At 49.6% G+C, this 15,759-nt stretch overlaps 1 protein-coding gene across 2 annotated transcripts in view; it reads left to right on the forward strand.

The window, feature by feature from the left end:
* The window catches only part of Kif26b (kinesin family member 26B), a 402,550-nt gene that overhangs the window by 324,456 nt on the left and 62,335 nt on the right, over window positions 1-15,759 (forward strand). For both annotated transcript variants that reach the window (XM_060364770.1, XM_060364771.1), the window contains 3 exons: window positions 9,493-9,699; window positions 13,726-13,819; window positions 14,939-15,201. In XM_060364770.1, coding sequence (XP_060220753.1) covers window positions 9,493-9,699; window positions 13,726-13,819; window positions 14,939-15,201 — 564 coding nt within the window. The remainder of the gene's footprint in view (window positions 1-9,492; window positions 9,700-13,725; window positions 13,820-14,938; window positions 15,202-15,759) is intronic.

Genomic DNA, 15,759 nt, shown 5'->3' on the forward strand with positions numbered 1-15,759 from the left:
TTGTTAGGGATTAAGCCCAGGGTCTTTCACATTTAGGTGAGCTGTGTACAACTGAGCTACATCCCAAGCCCCGCTTTTTCCTTTTTGTTTTGGTACAGGTTCTTACTAACTTGTGGGAAATGGCCCCGAACTCACTCTATGACCCGTCATACCTTGAATTTGCAATCCTCCTGCTTCAGCCTCCCAAGTAGCTGAGATGACAAACTTACATCACTAGGTGTTTCTTATTACTGACAGCGGTCTCTTTTCTATTTACTGTCCAAAAATTTCCTGTGGTTATCAGCCGATAAGGGACAGAGGAGGGTAGAAACTGGGAGGCCTACGCCTACCTTAGCTCCTATCAAAATCTGGGGAGCTCACGAAATCCTGACCGTCATGTTTCTTGAACAAGAACTGCACAATGATAGCAGCAGCGTGGAAGCCCCACCAGGCTTCCTATAAAGAGCTGTAGACGACTAATGGCTACCTGGGGAGATTCCGTCGTCTCCAGGGATGAGGCGTCTGATAGGTTACCCAATCCCAAGGGGTCAGCCCTGAACTCATACACACATGAGCAATAGTACGTGAAAGCAGCAGGCTGTGTATGCAAAAAAGAGTGACCTTTGGCGAACAGTTCAGAATATAGTGACCTGGGCTTCCTGAGCTCCCAGGTAAGCTGGTGGAAGGGAGAACGAACAGCTGCAAGGTCCCTAAGGCTCTCCCCCCTATCATGGATGTGGTTCCGTGTGACAGATGCTGCTGGTTGGGGTTTCTGTGCCCAGGGTTTTACACGAGTGTTTGATTAATAATCATGCAAATCCCTAGAAGAGTGATATGGAGCAAGGGCTCAGCCCAGTAGGCAGAAGCCAATGCTGTGGAACGCAGACTTTGCAGAGAGAGGGAGCTTGGGCGTGTGGTCATCACACAAAGAACTCAAGGACTGCCAGCTCACATCTGCCTCCCGCCCCAGGGGTAACTGGGAATTTTATACAGACCAGAGAGGGAAGGCACCTCCTGTGGATTGGCTGACAAAAAACAGTTGTTGGGCCTTTTGCACAGGAGTCTTTGCTCCTCCTGCCTCCTCCCATGACATTACATTGGTGCTTACATGGCTACCAAGAGCCGGAATCTGTCTGACTTCAAAGCTCATGGTCTCTCCAGCAGGCTCAGTTACCACAGTAATGGCTATAGGCAATACCAGTTAATGCTACCAAGTGGCTCCATAAATAATCAGAGAACCCTGCTAGGCTGGTGTTCTTATTGTGACCAGTTTATACACTGGGCACCAAAGAGGCTAAACCTCTTGTCCGCAGATACACATCAGCAAATGATCTCAAACCCAGGAGCCCTTCTCCACAGCCTGCGCCCCAGGCACCCAGCTATGCGTCATGCAAATCACAGGGAGGAAACTGACAGTGAACGCCCTTGACGTTGGAGTGAATCTTCTGGGGAAAGCTCGGCAGCTCACATAACCACCTCCATCAGGGCCCGAAGATGCCTGTCTTAGGGCGTCTGTGTTAGGGTGCCTTGACACCGGCTCATCCATTTGAAATAAGTTCCCTGAACAGAATGAGCTGAGGGTTGGAGTGACTTCTAAATAGGCTCCTGTCAGAGTTCCAGTTCTTTCTGACAGACTGGCTGGCCCCTGAGATGTGTCTGTCTCATCCTCAGCTGCTTGGCCAGCTCTCTCCCAAATCTACTAATTGGCTTGAGGGACCGTGCTCCCAAAGCTGCCAGCCATTAGCAGTGCTTCAGAGGGAAGGGCTTTCTCTCCCCACTGTGTTTCGCAGTCCCTGGCTAGGCTTGCCTGGTGACAGATGCCTCCTGACGAAGGGCTTTATGGAATCTTCTAGGCCCCCTCCGCTTCCCGAAGCACTTCTTTATTGAGCACGTCTCATTAGCAGGCTCCACTTTCTGGTCTCTCACATGCTCCCCTCACACTTAGCTTTATTGTGCCCCTGCCTGTCACCTTCCTCAGCCTGGCTTTTAATAATGGAAATCTCCCCTCTGATGGCGTGGCTGTTGATCACTTGCTGTCTGGCGCCATGCGAACTCACCTAATGGCGCCTCTGAAAAGCTAAGTCTTCAGTGAAGGAACTGGCCCCCTCCATCCCATGTCCTCAAGGGTGCTGCCCAAGCTCTGCGAGCATCCTGGAAGAGAAGCAGGTCAAGGCCACAGCTAGGCAGTTAGCTTTGGGCAAGCCGCTGGAGTGCCGGGACCAGGAAGCCCAGTGCATAGCTGGGGCACACGGTAATTACAACGACAGTGGTAATCCCTCGGCAGAGCTGCTGTGGGAAAAGCGCATGGAAGGCAGATAAGAGCCTTCGCTAATCTGCCGCCACCCTCCAAGCAGGTTACACAAATCGGACTCTCCAGGTGAACAAAGTCCCACGCCCTAGGGACACTTCATGAACGATGACACTGCATTTTCATGCAAAGCAATCCAACCCCACAGGTTCTTCTGATCTCCGGGGGTCCCTTCAGTCCTGTGACGGTGACTGTGCTTGGACAGAGCACTGCCTTTGTGAGCTGTTGTTTAAAGGCTCTCACTGTAGAAAGTGTGGCCGTCTTAGTTCTCCCCCGAATTTCCTAGTGCTGGAGTTGTTAGTCACCTACGAGCCTAACGAGGAACAACAGGAGCCTTCTGGTCCTCTGCCGTTCTCCTTGAACCCTTCAGTCTTATAAAATCACAGAGATCTGCCATTTCAGGGCTGGGGAGGGTGCTGCCTGCAAAAACACGGGGACCTGAGTTCAAATCCACAGCACCTGTGAAAAGCTGGGCGTGGCTGTGGCCTAGCTGCTGGGGTGGAGGGTATAGTAATGGCTGCCAGTCTGGGAATAAAAATGGCAGCTCAAGCTTCAGTGAGAGACTGGGTCACAAGAGACAAAGGCAGAGAGTGACCGAGAAAAACAACTGACTTCCTCCTGTGTTCTCTGGGTCATGGCTACGTATACACACACACACACACACACACACACACACACACACACACACCAACGAGATTGAGAACAAAACAGAACAAACTTTATATCACTTTTAGAAATGTTATCAGGGAACTATGTAAACTGACATCTTGTGTAAAACCTGATTTTAATTTACGTCAGTGTTCTTGCCAGTCATCTATAAAGCTGAGGAGACATCTTAACTAAACGAGAGGGGGGGAATACTCATATTTGTGGAGGGCAGTATCCCATGTCAGGCTAGCAACGTAATCTTGCATTATGATATTTAAGGAGAAGGGGTCTCTTAAATACTGGCTGGGAAACCGCAACCTTAACCCCTTGCGGTGAGTTTTTAGAAATGGGCGCTTCCTCAAGGTCTGTCCGCACGTAGTTGTCAGAGGGTCACGGCACGATGATGGCTGCGGAGGGTTGCTGTTTTCCTAGTCCGGCAGGTGCTGTGTGTTCTGAGAACACTTTGGGAAGTGTAGACTCTTTAGGTCTCCCATCTCTTCAGGATCGTCTAGGATGTGACAAAGGCGCCGTGATCGGGCAGGCTGAGCACCCCCATCCCATTGCCTGACCAAGACAGAGGAGAAAGGGGTGAAGTATAAGAAATATCTGTTAGCCTTTAGGTGCTCAGATCCAACCTCGTATGGCTCGCTCACCATTGTAAAGAATGTAAGCACATCATGTGTAGTTCTGAGGGGAGGTAGGAGAAGAAGAGGCGTTTTTCCTTGCATCTCTTTGTATGTGTGTGCTTAATTTTGCTTTATAATATTTTCATGTGGTGGAGGGGCTGTGCACAAGCAGAGGCCAGAAGTTACCTCAGGCGAGGCTGCCCAGCCAGTGAGCTCTGGCGTCCTCCAGATATGCCTCTCCCCTCTTCTCTACCCCAACGCTAGCACAGGAGCTGCAGGGGCACACCATCATGCCTGACTTTTTAACCTGGGGCTGGGATTTGAACTCGGGTCCTCATACCTACACAGCAAGCGCTCTTATTCACCGAGCCATTGCCCCATCTCCGCCTGGTGTTGCTTTGATGTAGTGATACTGTAGCATCTGGGAACTGATGACAAGGAAAAACGTCTAGATGTTTAGCACACATGTGGTTCCCCAACTATCCCCGGGTCTTCCCAGTCTGTTAGTTGAATGCAGGTGGACACCACAGGCCTAGGGAGCTGACTGCACTATTTTGTTCCGTGTGCTGCTTTATAAGCAGTTTTTATTGTCTTCGGTCTCCACATCTGCCAGTGAAGGGAGAGAGCACAGAGGTCTACCTTAAGGACAAGGATGCCAAGGCCCACACAGCATTATAAACCACCCACCATGGCGTGAGGCCTGGGTGAGAACCCCATCCCACTCCAGGTTTGCTCTTTGCCCATCAAAGCCTGTGAGGAGGGAGAGGTGTCCACTGGAAACAATGAACTCTCCTCAGGCTCTCTAAGTGTTTCTTTTCACAGGAGGGAGCCAGGAAAGGCCCCCACCCCGAACCAGCTACAGGACAGCGTGGCCCCGCTTTTCACCCTCCGCCTCGTAGGCAGGGACTAGTCCCCTCAGCTCAGCCTTCAGTCCACATGTGAGGCCCAGAGTAGCACAGTTAGCAATCCTGTCAGCTGCCTCCTTGAGGCCTCCTGGCATCCCATCCTGTCACTTGCCCCTATGTGGAGAAAACTGGATCCTTGGTTGGAGTTAGCTACTGCCAAGCTCTGAGGTTTGGTTGTGTTGTCTAAACTGATGACCTCTTAGTGTGTGCATGTATGCTTTCATGTGTATGTGTGTGTGTGTGTGTGTGTGTGTGTGTGTGTGTGTGCATTACAAATGCATGAATGTACATGTGTCTGTGCGTGTGTATTGTGGGCCTTGCTTGTGTTAGGTAAGGGTTTGACTGCTGAGGTACCCAGCAATAGCTTTTAGCTCTGGCTTTGAGATCCTCGTCTGGCAATCTTTCCTCTCTTCCCCACCATTCTTCCTGTGGTGGCTCTTGAACAACCTATCTTTTTTGAGACCAAGTCTCACCACATAGCCTTAGCCCCACAGGCCAGGCTGGCCTCCAATGGTCAGCATTCTCCCGCCTCTGCCCCCAAGCACTAGAGCTGCCGGCAGGTACCACCCCGCCTCACTAACAGGTCTGTTCAGTTTGCCTCTAATTTTCCTTGTGGGGAAGTTGCTGTGCATGGCTCAGGAGCTCAGAGATGTGAAGTCTCCGAGAGAACCCCAGTCCTGCCCTGAGCGAGACCAAAGGGTCGCTGAATGGCAGTTTGGGTCGGTTGCTGCATCTCAGGTTATACGGAGCTGATTCTTAAAAGTCTTTGTTAAGGGGAGTGGAATACGAGGGAGTGGAGGACCGGAAAGATACAGTGGTCTGATCTATTGCTGTACCCTCTGACCACCTCCTCACCCAGCACTGATTACAGCCAAGTGGTCCTGCACTTGTCTGCGGAAGGCCTTCACTGTCGGTGTTCACAAAAGGCACTTCAGTGAGAGCGAAGGCACAGTTCTTCACCCCTTATCGCCTTGTGTAGTCTTTCTGATTGGTGAGGGGGGCCTTTGAACCGTCAGCCTGCCCAAAGCCCTCCCAAGGGTTAGAGCTGAACCCAGACCTCCAGGCCCACAGCTTGGGGAGACAGACAGACAGACAACAAGGAGTCTCCCTAGGTCCGTGCTGTGACGAGTAGGGACCAGCAGCAGTGTCTGCTGGCCATGACCGTGGGTAGCAGTGGTGGCGAGCGGCTGCAGAGCCCACTCCTCATTAGCCTTCAATAAGATGGGTGGCAGCCGGCTATCACCTTCTCGTTGATGGAGGGTGTGTGCCTTGAGAGAGTGATGCTAGGCCCCTCTCCATGAGTGTCTCGAAATCCCCTTTCTTCCCGGGCTCAGGATGCCATCCACCTGGAAGCGCTGAAAAGATTAATGAGCGAGACATAAAGGCAAGAGCTGCCCCGAGCAACAGCTGTCTCGCACCAACCACGGGTAATTAGACAAATGAGGCAAAGTGGCTCCCAACCAGAGGGGACTTTGGCCCACACTGACAGCCTCCCCTCTCTGGGTGCATGCCCCTCCCTTCCAACACTCAGACTGTCCCTTTGGCTATCTGGACGCCATTGTCCCAGGCCTGCTCTTGGCAGTGACCGTGGTCTTGACCCTGAGAGCTGAGCTAGGCTGTGACTGTCTATGGCAGCCCCTACTCTCCAGGAGGAGCAGGGTGGAGGGCAGGGTCGAAGAAGATGCTGCCAAGAATCTAACAGTATTTGTAACAAAAGCAAGGGCTCCTGGCAAGAGATCCAGGGAACTTTCTTGATCATAAGTGGTGTCTCTTAAGCTCTTTAATTACAGAGGATTAAGCAGGAAGTGGAGTGCAGGACTAAAGGAGTAATGACAAAAAGGAGGCGAAGCAGAAAAACCCAATTTCCTTCCTAGAAGGGGGAAGTCCTCCATCTATTTAAATGAATTGCAGAGAAAAGAATGAAGTGTGGCAGTTTCCCTAGCTCCAAGTTCAGCGGGATTTCAAAGAACTGTGTATCTCCTTAGCAGGACATAAGGCAGCGTCTTCAGCTTATCTGCGGAAAGGGACCTTGTGTGCCATTGAGGTGCAGGCATACGCCTTCCCTTCAAATGGCTGGCTGGTCCACTTGCCTGCCTGCCTTCTTCTCCACGTCGGCTTCCGCTTAGCCTGCCTCACATTTCCATTCAGCACCTCTGGCTACCTAGACACGGCATGCAAAATTGCAATATAGAAAAGCAGCGGGCCATGTGGCTCCGTCAGTTCTGCCTGGAGTCGCAGCATCTTTGCCTTCCATGGTTCCTAGCTGGGTGGGGAGAGGCACTCACAGGAAGCTGGGGCCCAGTTACCTACCCGAAGTAGCTGTGTGGATACCTGCTTGTGTAACTGGGACAATGAGTAGAGTTAACCTCAGGCTGTAGAAAGTGATGGGGGAACAAGGACATGCCCCAAGGGTAAATAGATAATCATAGTAGTTGTTGTCCAGTACACAGTGGATGTAGGATTCAAAAGTACTATCCTGGTAGGACCCTAGTCATATTTTGTGCTTACTAACTAGCTCTACCTATAGTGTCTGTCTGGGGTCCTGTTTACGTGACATGGTACCCAGAATCCAGGTCAAGGCATCATCTTTGGAAACTAATAGTCTATCAAGGTTCAGAAGAAGGCAGGTAGGGGGCAGACAGTGGGGAGGACAGGAACTGAGTCCCCCATGCACCTTGTTCCACATCCAGCACCTCACGCGGTACCTCGGCCAACCCTCACGACAGTTTTGGCAGGCAGGCATTGTTGTTATACAGATGGGGAAAGTGAGGCTTCAGAAAGCTTGACCATGGGAGGTAGATGCTAGAAGGAGAAAACATGGGGCCCTAGACATAAACCTGGCCCAGCCCCATAGTCCACAGGTTCAGCAGCACGGGTCAAGGTGTGTGTCCCGGTTAGTGTTAACTGCCGACTTGATTCAGCCTAGAATCATTGAGTCTCATTGAGTCTCATTATCAGGTTGTTCTGCGGCGTGTCTGTGAGGGATTGTCTTATTATTAACAGATGCAGGAGGGCATAGCCCATCATGGGTGGTCCCATCCCTAGGCAGATCGTCCTGGGTTATATAAGAAAGCTAGCTAAGCCTGAGCCAATGAGTGAGTCAGAGAGCGAGCCAGCAAACGGTGTTCCTCTAAGGTTCCTCCTTCCTTTCCCTGCCTCGACTTCCCTCAGTGATGAACTATGACCAGGAAGTATAAGCCAAATGAATCCTCTCCTCCCCTAGGTTGCTTTCAGGCAGAATGTCTTATTACAGTGACAGCACGAGGCTCTAACACAACACTGTGCGATATCTGCTTCCTCTTATAAAATCTGGACAGGTGTGCCCACACCCTGGGTCCCCAGAAGAGTAGAATAAGATCACGTAGATGATGGCACAGGCCCTCAGCTCCAAGTGGCAGGAAATATTCTATGGTCTCACACAGGATAACCACATCTTGAACCCTGGCAGGCAGACCACATCCTAACCCCACAACCCCTGACCTCCAACCCACACTGGAGTATGGATTATAAGGAGATGCTCGGGCAGACATCTGATGAACATCACCCTTGGAATTATTCGTGGTTAAGCTTGGTACACTGAAGCTTAGTCCACAGGCCTCCGCAAACAGGGCTAAGAAGGAAAAGAGAGTGACCTCCCTCCATTGTGCATGATAGATCTTATTCGCTAAACATTTCTGCATGCTTGAAATGTTGTTTTTTTTTTTTTTTTTTTTTCAAACATGTATGACCAAGGGCTTGGGAGATGGCTGGGACAGTAAAGGATTGACATGAGGACCAGGGTATGAGTCCAGCACCCAGGCAGGCATAAAGGCCCACCTATAATCCCAGCATGTGGGAGGTATAGACAGGGGATCCCCGGAGCAAGTAGTCCAGCTACGCCAGCTAATTATCAACATCTGGGTTCAAACAACAGACCCTTCGTGAATACATAAGGTGAAGAGATCCAGGAAGACACTCGGCATCAACCTTTGACCGTGCACAATTCGCATGTGCAACCACATGTACTTGGACTCACTCACATGGGAACCCGTGTGCATGTACAAAAAAAAAATTATAACCATGCCTTGCCCCGAGCATGATGGATGTTCCGTTAGTACAAACAGCTAGTCAGACAAAGAGGACAGGAGTTAAAAATCATCCTTGGGCATTCATCATGCGCCACATTGTAATACTCAAAGAAGGTGACCGTCACGTACTGGACTGAGTAAGCAACATAGTAAAAAAAAAAAAAAAAAAGCTGAGCTGAAAACAGCAGCGCCCCATCTGAGACTACAAAGCAGGTACTCCGTTTCTTGATCGCTGCTGTCCTTAGCCACGGGGCAGAGCAGGGCTGGCCACGAGCACTAGAGACACTTATGTTCCGCGACTCTGAAGGTGGGTTAGAAGCGTGCTGCCTCCCGATTCCATCCAAGACACACTTTCATCCCCACAAATTAGGCTTCTCCATGCTCACGTAATGGGATCCCAAATAACCCGTTGCAAACCCATCTTTTATCACGCTTGCCCCTTGGAACGCATTTCAACTACTGGCCATTAAAAACAGGCCATTTCACAGGGCCTTAATGATGACACTAATAACTGTGGATTTTTGTCTCCCAGAGCCCTGATGAGCTGAGCTGGGGAGTAAATTACGAAGCTAACTTTTATGTGCATGGTTTATTGATCTTTGAGCTTCAAGGGAACTCTACCAGCCCCTATAGCCTGACAGTCCAGATTAGCTTTTCATCTATGTAATTGGGCCACCAGGGCACAGTTAATTTTTAATTTATATTAATAGGAAGACAAAGAACACAGTGCGCCTTCTCTGCATTAAAGTAATGGACATATCAAAACATCCTACCTGGTAATTATACATAAACCACCCTTCCCACGACCCAGTGAGGGTTAGCTTGCTGACTCAGTGTGTATTTCACCGTAATGTATCATGAGAAAGTTCACGACTGCCGTGAATATTCGTGCCACCGTGGGCAGAAGGCCAGTCCATCGCTAAGCAGCCAGCACTTCAACCCATGTTTGGTTTTAACAGGTGAAAGTCATGCTGCGTATCTGTTCCACGTCAGCTCGAGACACCTCAGAATCCAGCTCTTTCCTGAAGGTGGATCCCCGGAAGAAGCAGATCACCCTCTACGACCCCCTGACTTGCGGAGGTCAAAACACCTTCCAGAAAAGAAGCAGCCAGGTTCCCCCGAAGATGTTCGCCTTTGATGCGGTTTTCCCTCAGGATGCCTCTCAGGTGGGTAAACGTCCCCTTCGTCCCCTCCGGCTCCCATAGTGTTGATTAAGGAAGTGTGAGCTGGTGGGCGTGGTCACTGAGACGAGACATTAGCCTCATTGGGCAGAGCCAGTGTGCTGGGATTTCAACAAGTTGTATCCTTGAAGGGCTGGAAGAGATGATTTAGGTGCTTACCATGCAAGTGTGAGGATCCGGGTTCAGATCCCCAGCTCTCATGCAGCGAGTTATGCATGGTGGTGCACGCTTGTGATAGGGTCCTTGGAACTTACTGATTTGCTCGTGTGTGTGCACCCCTGCACACAGACAGACATGCATAGACAGACAAACACACACAATTTAAAACACGTGCTTGGGGAGAAGGAAAACCAAGGCAGATATTGGTAAGGAACTAACAGGAAAAGTTGGAGGTTACTGCAATGAAGTGCTCTATGACTGACCCTTAGGACTCCACTCCCACCTGGCCTTTGGATGGCCAAAGTGTTCCAGGAAGCTGGATTAAAGTCTCATACCTGTGGAGTGGGGAAGGCAGGACTATAGTCCCAGTAAGGAAATGGAGTGCTCAGTAGGGAAACTGAGGTTGAAGCACATCCTGTGGCCAGGATCCGTGGAGAAATGTGCAACGGAAGACCTGGAGATCTCAGTTATGTACTGCTGCTTGCCCAAGGAAGGCCTTGGGTTCACCCCTCAATACCAAACGTAAGCGACTATATTCATAGGTGAATACGGTACATTACAGACAGGCGGTGGCCATTTCACTTGTGTTGTAGCACCAGGACCTATAAACTTCCTGATAAACTTCAAGAGCTTCCCAGGATTTATATAAAACTCTTCACAGGATGATGGTTAAGGCTACAGCTGACCTGAGCATCCTGACCATGACCAGTGGTCACCGCTTACAGCTCGTTAATTTAGTCCACGTTATATGTGATTGCAGGGGATACTGGTGTTTTCTTGCATCAGCAGGCCATAGCGCACGTAGGCACCGTTTATTAAGAAGCTGAACATCGGTTGCCTGGGTTTTATCATAGGAATATAAAGTCTTTTGTGATTAAGCTTTACAGTTTCTCTGTTCGTTTCAGTTTTTATGTCGTACCACCCAATGGGCTTGGTAATTTAAACCTGACACCGGGGCTAATAAATAGCCTACAAATAATTCAATTAACAGGGGTAAAACTTTTCAAAAGCTATCTGGGGAAGTTGTGAGGATTCAAAAGCACACCCTAAATTAAGCCTGGACTATTAATGAGTTTTAGATTTATTCCAGAAAAAAAAAAAAAGGAACCATTTTTATTGCTTGTCTTTGTTTACACTTCTTACTTGGTTCCCAGGCTCAAGATGCTCAAAGCTGCACTGTCACAGATTTCAGAATGTTCTGGTTTGCTCAGGCGTCTGAGCAAATATATATATATTATATATTTTATATGTATAAAATATATAATTTATACTATATATTTATACTATATATCCTATATATTATATATTTATATTATATCATATCATATTATATTATATTATATTTATCCTATATGTAATATACAATTATATATCCTATGTTACATATAGGATATATATAATTACATATTACATATAGGATATACATAATTTATACTCTATATATCTATACTATATATACATATTTTTTTTTGCAAGAACTTTCATATATTAAGCCATGGACTCTCCCTTGAAATCTTTTGGGTAAAGAAGGGCATTTTAAATCCTTTTCAGACCACAGACAAGAAACTGAGACTCTAATTTCCTGTCCTAAGCAGAGTCCTTCCCCAGACCCCACCACTTCCCCATTAACTGTATTGTATCCTACTCAGTACACCATGTCTTTGACCTGCCAGGATTTTATCTATTATTTCCAGCAGCAATATGTCATTGGGCACGTCATTCAGCTCTCTGGGTCTCAATGTCCTTATATGCCAAATAGCTACACCTCACTAGGCTGTTATGACAGCAGGTGCTCAGTAGACATTGTCTTTATTATTATGTCATCGTGACCGTCAGTCTGATACCACTCGTAGTAGCCAGATCAACCCCACGGGGTCAGCACCCCTTAAGCCTCAAGGCACAAAATGGGTAAATGTGGCAGGATGGCTTTGTCTGGGTCACCTGTTCTTTCATCTGTATTGTTAAGGTGGATCTAGCAGGCTGGAGTTTGTGGCCTGAGTTTGTGGACATGGCAGCTTCCAGGGCCTAGCTATACTGGCTCAGAATTGGGTTGACACTGCCATTTCCACTGTATGCTACCAGCCCAGACTCAAGAGCCACTCTCAGGTCCTTGCCTGTGTAGCAGCTTTTGCTGTGGTGACCCCAGGCATCTGAGAACTCTTTCTTCCTGGTTCTAAGAACTGGTTATCTTCCTGGCCCTGAGTAACAATAAGAATGGTCCTGTTCCTTCTTGCCCTTAGGCGCCATCCTTGTGACCCTCGAGCAGCCTCGGTAGCTTTGGCTGCCCACTGTTAGTGGAAACTTTTGCTAGAGATCTGGCTTAGGGCTAGAGGGGGAGGACTCAGCCCTGTGGGAGAGTGAGACCTTGGCCAGAGCTGTCCCTGTCATAGCAGTATGCTCGGGGAAGCTTTCCTGCCTCTCTGGACTCACAGGAAGGGACAGTGGGGGGTTTTCCGGGGGTCCCTGTCAGCCATGGGCAAATCTCTGGTCATCTCTTCTGTCTGAACAGCTAGGCAGAAGCCCCCCCCCCAAGGGAGGGTGTGGGCCTTCCTGCACCCCATGAGGTCACTCCTGGGTCTCCACTGCCTCTACTGGTGACTCCATTGTCAGTCTGTTCCGCATTGAACCAAAATTCTCCCTGATGACTATGGCTCTCGTAGTTCATGTTATGTGTAGCCAAGGTGGCTGGCAGTCTCCCGACCCTACCTCTTTTCATACTCAAAGACAGGCTCACAGGCAGCAACTTCTTCCTGCTCCAGTCTAGGTTTTCCTGCAGAATTGGCTCTTGTTGCCTCGGTTCTCTAAGATCTCATGGTCCTCACATAGTATCATCCCTCCATCCCCTTGGCTGAGGGGGACTCCTGAAGAGCTGCAGAGGCGACCACCCCAGAACAATTGACTATTGTCGGGAGTGTGGTTTTTCAATTTCAGTTAGGGAGAGAAAATTGATTTTCGAACACTTAGGTCCATTGCGCAGCAGCACTGTGGAGCTGAATAGCCACATTCATGGCCCGGGCTGCTTCCTTTCAGATTCCCACTGGGAGGCACATTGCTCTGATGGCAGCAGAGCCCCAGGGTTTGACGGCTCTCGGGGCCTCCGTGGGCTCTGCCGCCAGCCCTGAGACAGAAGTGAAGGCAAGGCAACGAGACATGGCCGGTAATTCTGTCCTCCTGCTGCTGGGACAGTCTCAGATGCCGACTAGAGGTTTTCCAGATCCCTGGGTGGTCCACACACCTGACTGTGTACCTTTAGTTTGCAGCATGCGCTGTCACTGAGCATCAATGGAGAGATGCAGAGAGATGATCGAGACTGAGATAAACCCACCGAAGATAGGGCACACTCAGCTAAGGAATAGTAATAAATAACACACTGATGTGGGGCAATTGGTGCCCTTTACAGTTGCGTGTGTGTGTGTGTGTGTGTATGTGTGTGTGTGTGTGTGTGTGTGTGTGTGTGTGTGTGTGTGTGTAGAAATGGGGGCTTTGAACAAAGAGAGAAGGGACAGAGAAAAAGCAGATGTCCATCTAGAAGTTCTCGATTCTGTCAGAACCGAGGGCCCAGGGTCCACCCCTTTCTACCGCAGCCTTACCTTCTGTAAGGCTGGAGAGTGCTAGCAATTAGTGGAAGGGAGATTTGTAGTCCATGTGTCTTCACACACAGGCTAAGCAAAGGGTGGAAGGTCCCTAAGGTTTCTGGGCCCCTCAGAATTCTGTGGCAGAGGCTGGCCCATCTGGGAATGAGGTGACAGTAGGACTCCACGCCCCAGGAAGGCATACTCGCTCTGTGCCATCCAGGTGCTTCTCGGTGCCACGCCGTGCGTTTACCACCAGGCCTCCTCTCGTGTCTTCCAGGCTGAAGTGTGTGCTGGAACTGTGGCCGAGGTGATCCAGTCTGTGGTGAACGGGGCAGATGGCTGTGTGTTCTGTTTCGGCCATGCCAAGCTGGGTGAGTGAAAGCCTGACCTCTTGTGCTGCTCATTAGGTTTCTGGTCATCTCATTCGTGCTTCAGAGTCCTCGATGACAAGAAGGGATAGGTTCTCTTTTGGTGCCAAAGTGAACGGTAACGAACAACCATGCCTGGCTTTGAAGCAAGTGTTGGTCTTATCCACATAGAATAGCCTCAAGCCCGGGCGGGGGTGGGGGGTGGGGGATTTAATAACATCCAGAAAGTAAGCTGGAAAGGTGCTCATGTCCTGAACAGGGGGTGTCTGGGAGGCAGATTCAGGTGGGTGGAGCCCATGGGGGAATCTCCCAGTAGAGCCCAACACGGGAGACTCAAACCAAAGCTGCCTTGCGGCCAGCATCCAGCCTCGTGGGGAATCCTCCCTGTTTCAGCATATGGGGAAAACACACCAGCTAGCCATGCAAAGGATCAGCCTACCTCCCCCTCAACAGTCCATTTCCAGCACGGACCTGTGCTCACTCCCCCACCTCCCGCCAAGCCTTGCCTCACATACAGAATGAGTTAGCAATCTGGGAAGCTCAAAAAAGTGCTCCTTGGTAGAGATCCTCCCGGAGGCCTTGCAGAGGCCCCAGAAGGCCATCCCCAGTCACAGAGAGCCCATTACATCCCCCCCCCCTACGGCTTTCTTCGATTCTTGATCACAGACCAAAGCAGGGGTCCTGATTTTAATGGAATTTGCTCATGCTATTAAAAATATATACAAAGCATTTAACTTGAGAAAGGATATAAAGCATGAGTGCGTGGATTTAATCTGTGGGGTGGCTATAAAAAGGACTGTAATCATGATGAAAAGCCCCAGCTTCCTATCTCATGTACAACAATGCAGAAGGCAGATAGCCTGTGATGTCTGAGGTCCTCTGCAAGTACCTTGTGGTTTTGCCCTGTCATTTGTTCGGGCTCTCACATGTTTTTATAGCTGTTTCATCACCAGCATAAGGAAATGTTTTTTTTTTTTCCCCTGGTCTTTTCATTCTTTCGCGTGCCTTCTTCCCACTCCCTCCATGCCTTCCGTCTATGCCCTCAGCGTCTGTGTTTTCAGGCTCTGGAGAGTGATGTTTGGCCACTCCAGCTGTGTTTCTTACTCCCCCTGGCTCCCACAGGGAAATCCTACACCATGGTCGGAAAGGATGACTCTATGCAGAACCTGGGCATTATCCCGTGTGCCATTTCTTGGCTGTTCAAGCTCATCAATGAGCGCAAGGAGAAGACCGGGGCCCGCTTCTCCGTCCGGATCTCGGCTGTTGAGGTGTGGGGGAAGGAGGAGAACCTTCGAGACCTGCTGTCTGAGGTGGCCACGGGCAGCCTACAGGATGGACAGTCCCCAGGCGTGTACCTCTGTGAGGACCCCATCTGTGGCACACAGGTGACTGCCTTGGAAGTGTGGCTTGGGTCGGGGTGGTTCCTCTCTGTTTTGGAGACTGGGGCACATCAGCCCTGGAATCACTTCCCGTGTAAACTGGAAAGGCTTATGACTGTTTACTTTAAAGGACTGAAACTTTATGGCCTGCAGCTGTGGGGCCATCTGCTCGCCCAACCTAAATATTTGCACCTTGAATCTAATTGACACTGAGCAGGGGCTACAATTGTCATAGCATTGGGGGTGTGGGGGGGAATGTGTGGAAATTGAATCCACTTTCTCGATGCCTCGTTCAAAAAAGAAAAAAAAAGCACAATCTTTCTTTTGTTTAACAACAAACTGAAATATTTACTGCTCTGCGCAGATAGCTGCAGCCTTTACTGGGGCTGTTTATGGCTCTATAAACTGTTTCGGGCACTGCTTTACAGCCGGATTAGCAGTGCTGTGGGGAAAACTAATAACCGATTTCTAATTAGAACTGTGATATAATTGCTAGAACCGCGGAAGCCAAGAGAAGCTCTTGTTTGCCTTTTCAGGAAGTCAAGTCTCTCACGAGTGTTGTCC

Source organism: Meriones unguiculatus, chromosome 11 (assembly GCF_030254825.1).
Source record: "Meriones unguiculatus strain TT.TT164.6M chromosome 11, Bangor_MerUng_6.1, whole genome shotgun sequence".
Taxonomy (NCBI): domain Eukaryota; kingdom Metazoa; phylum Chordata; class Mammalia; order Rodentia; family Muridae; genus Meriones; species Meriones unguiculatus.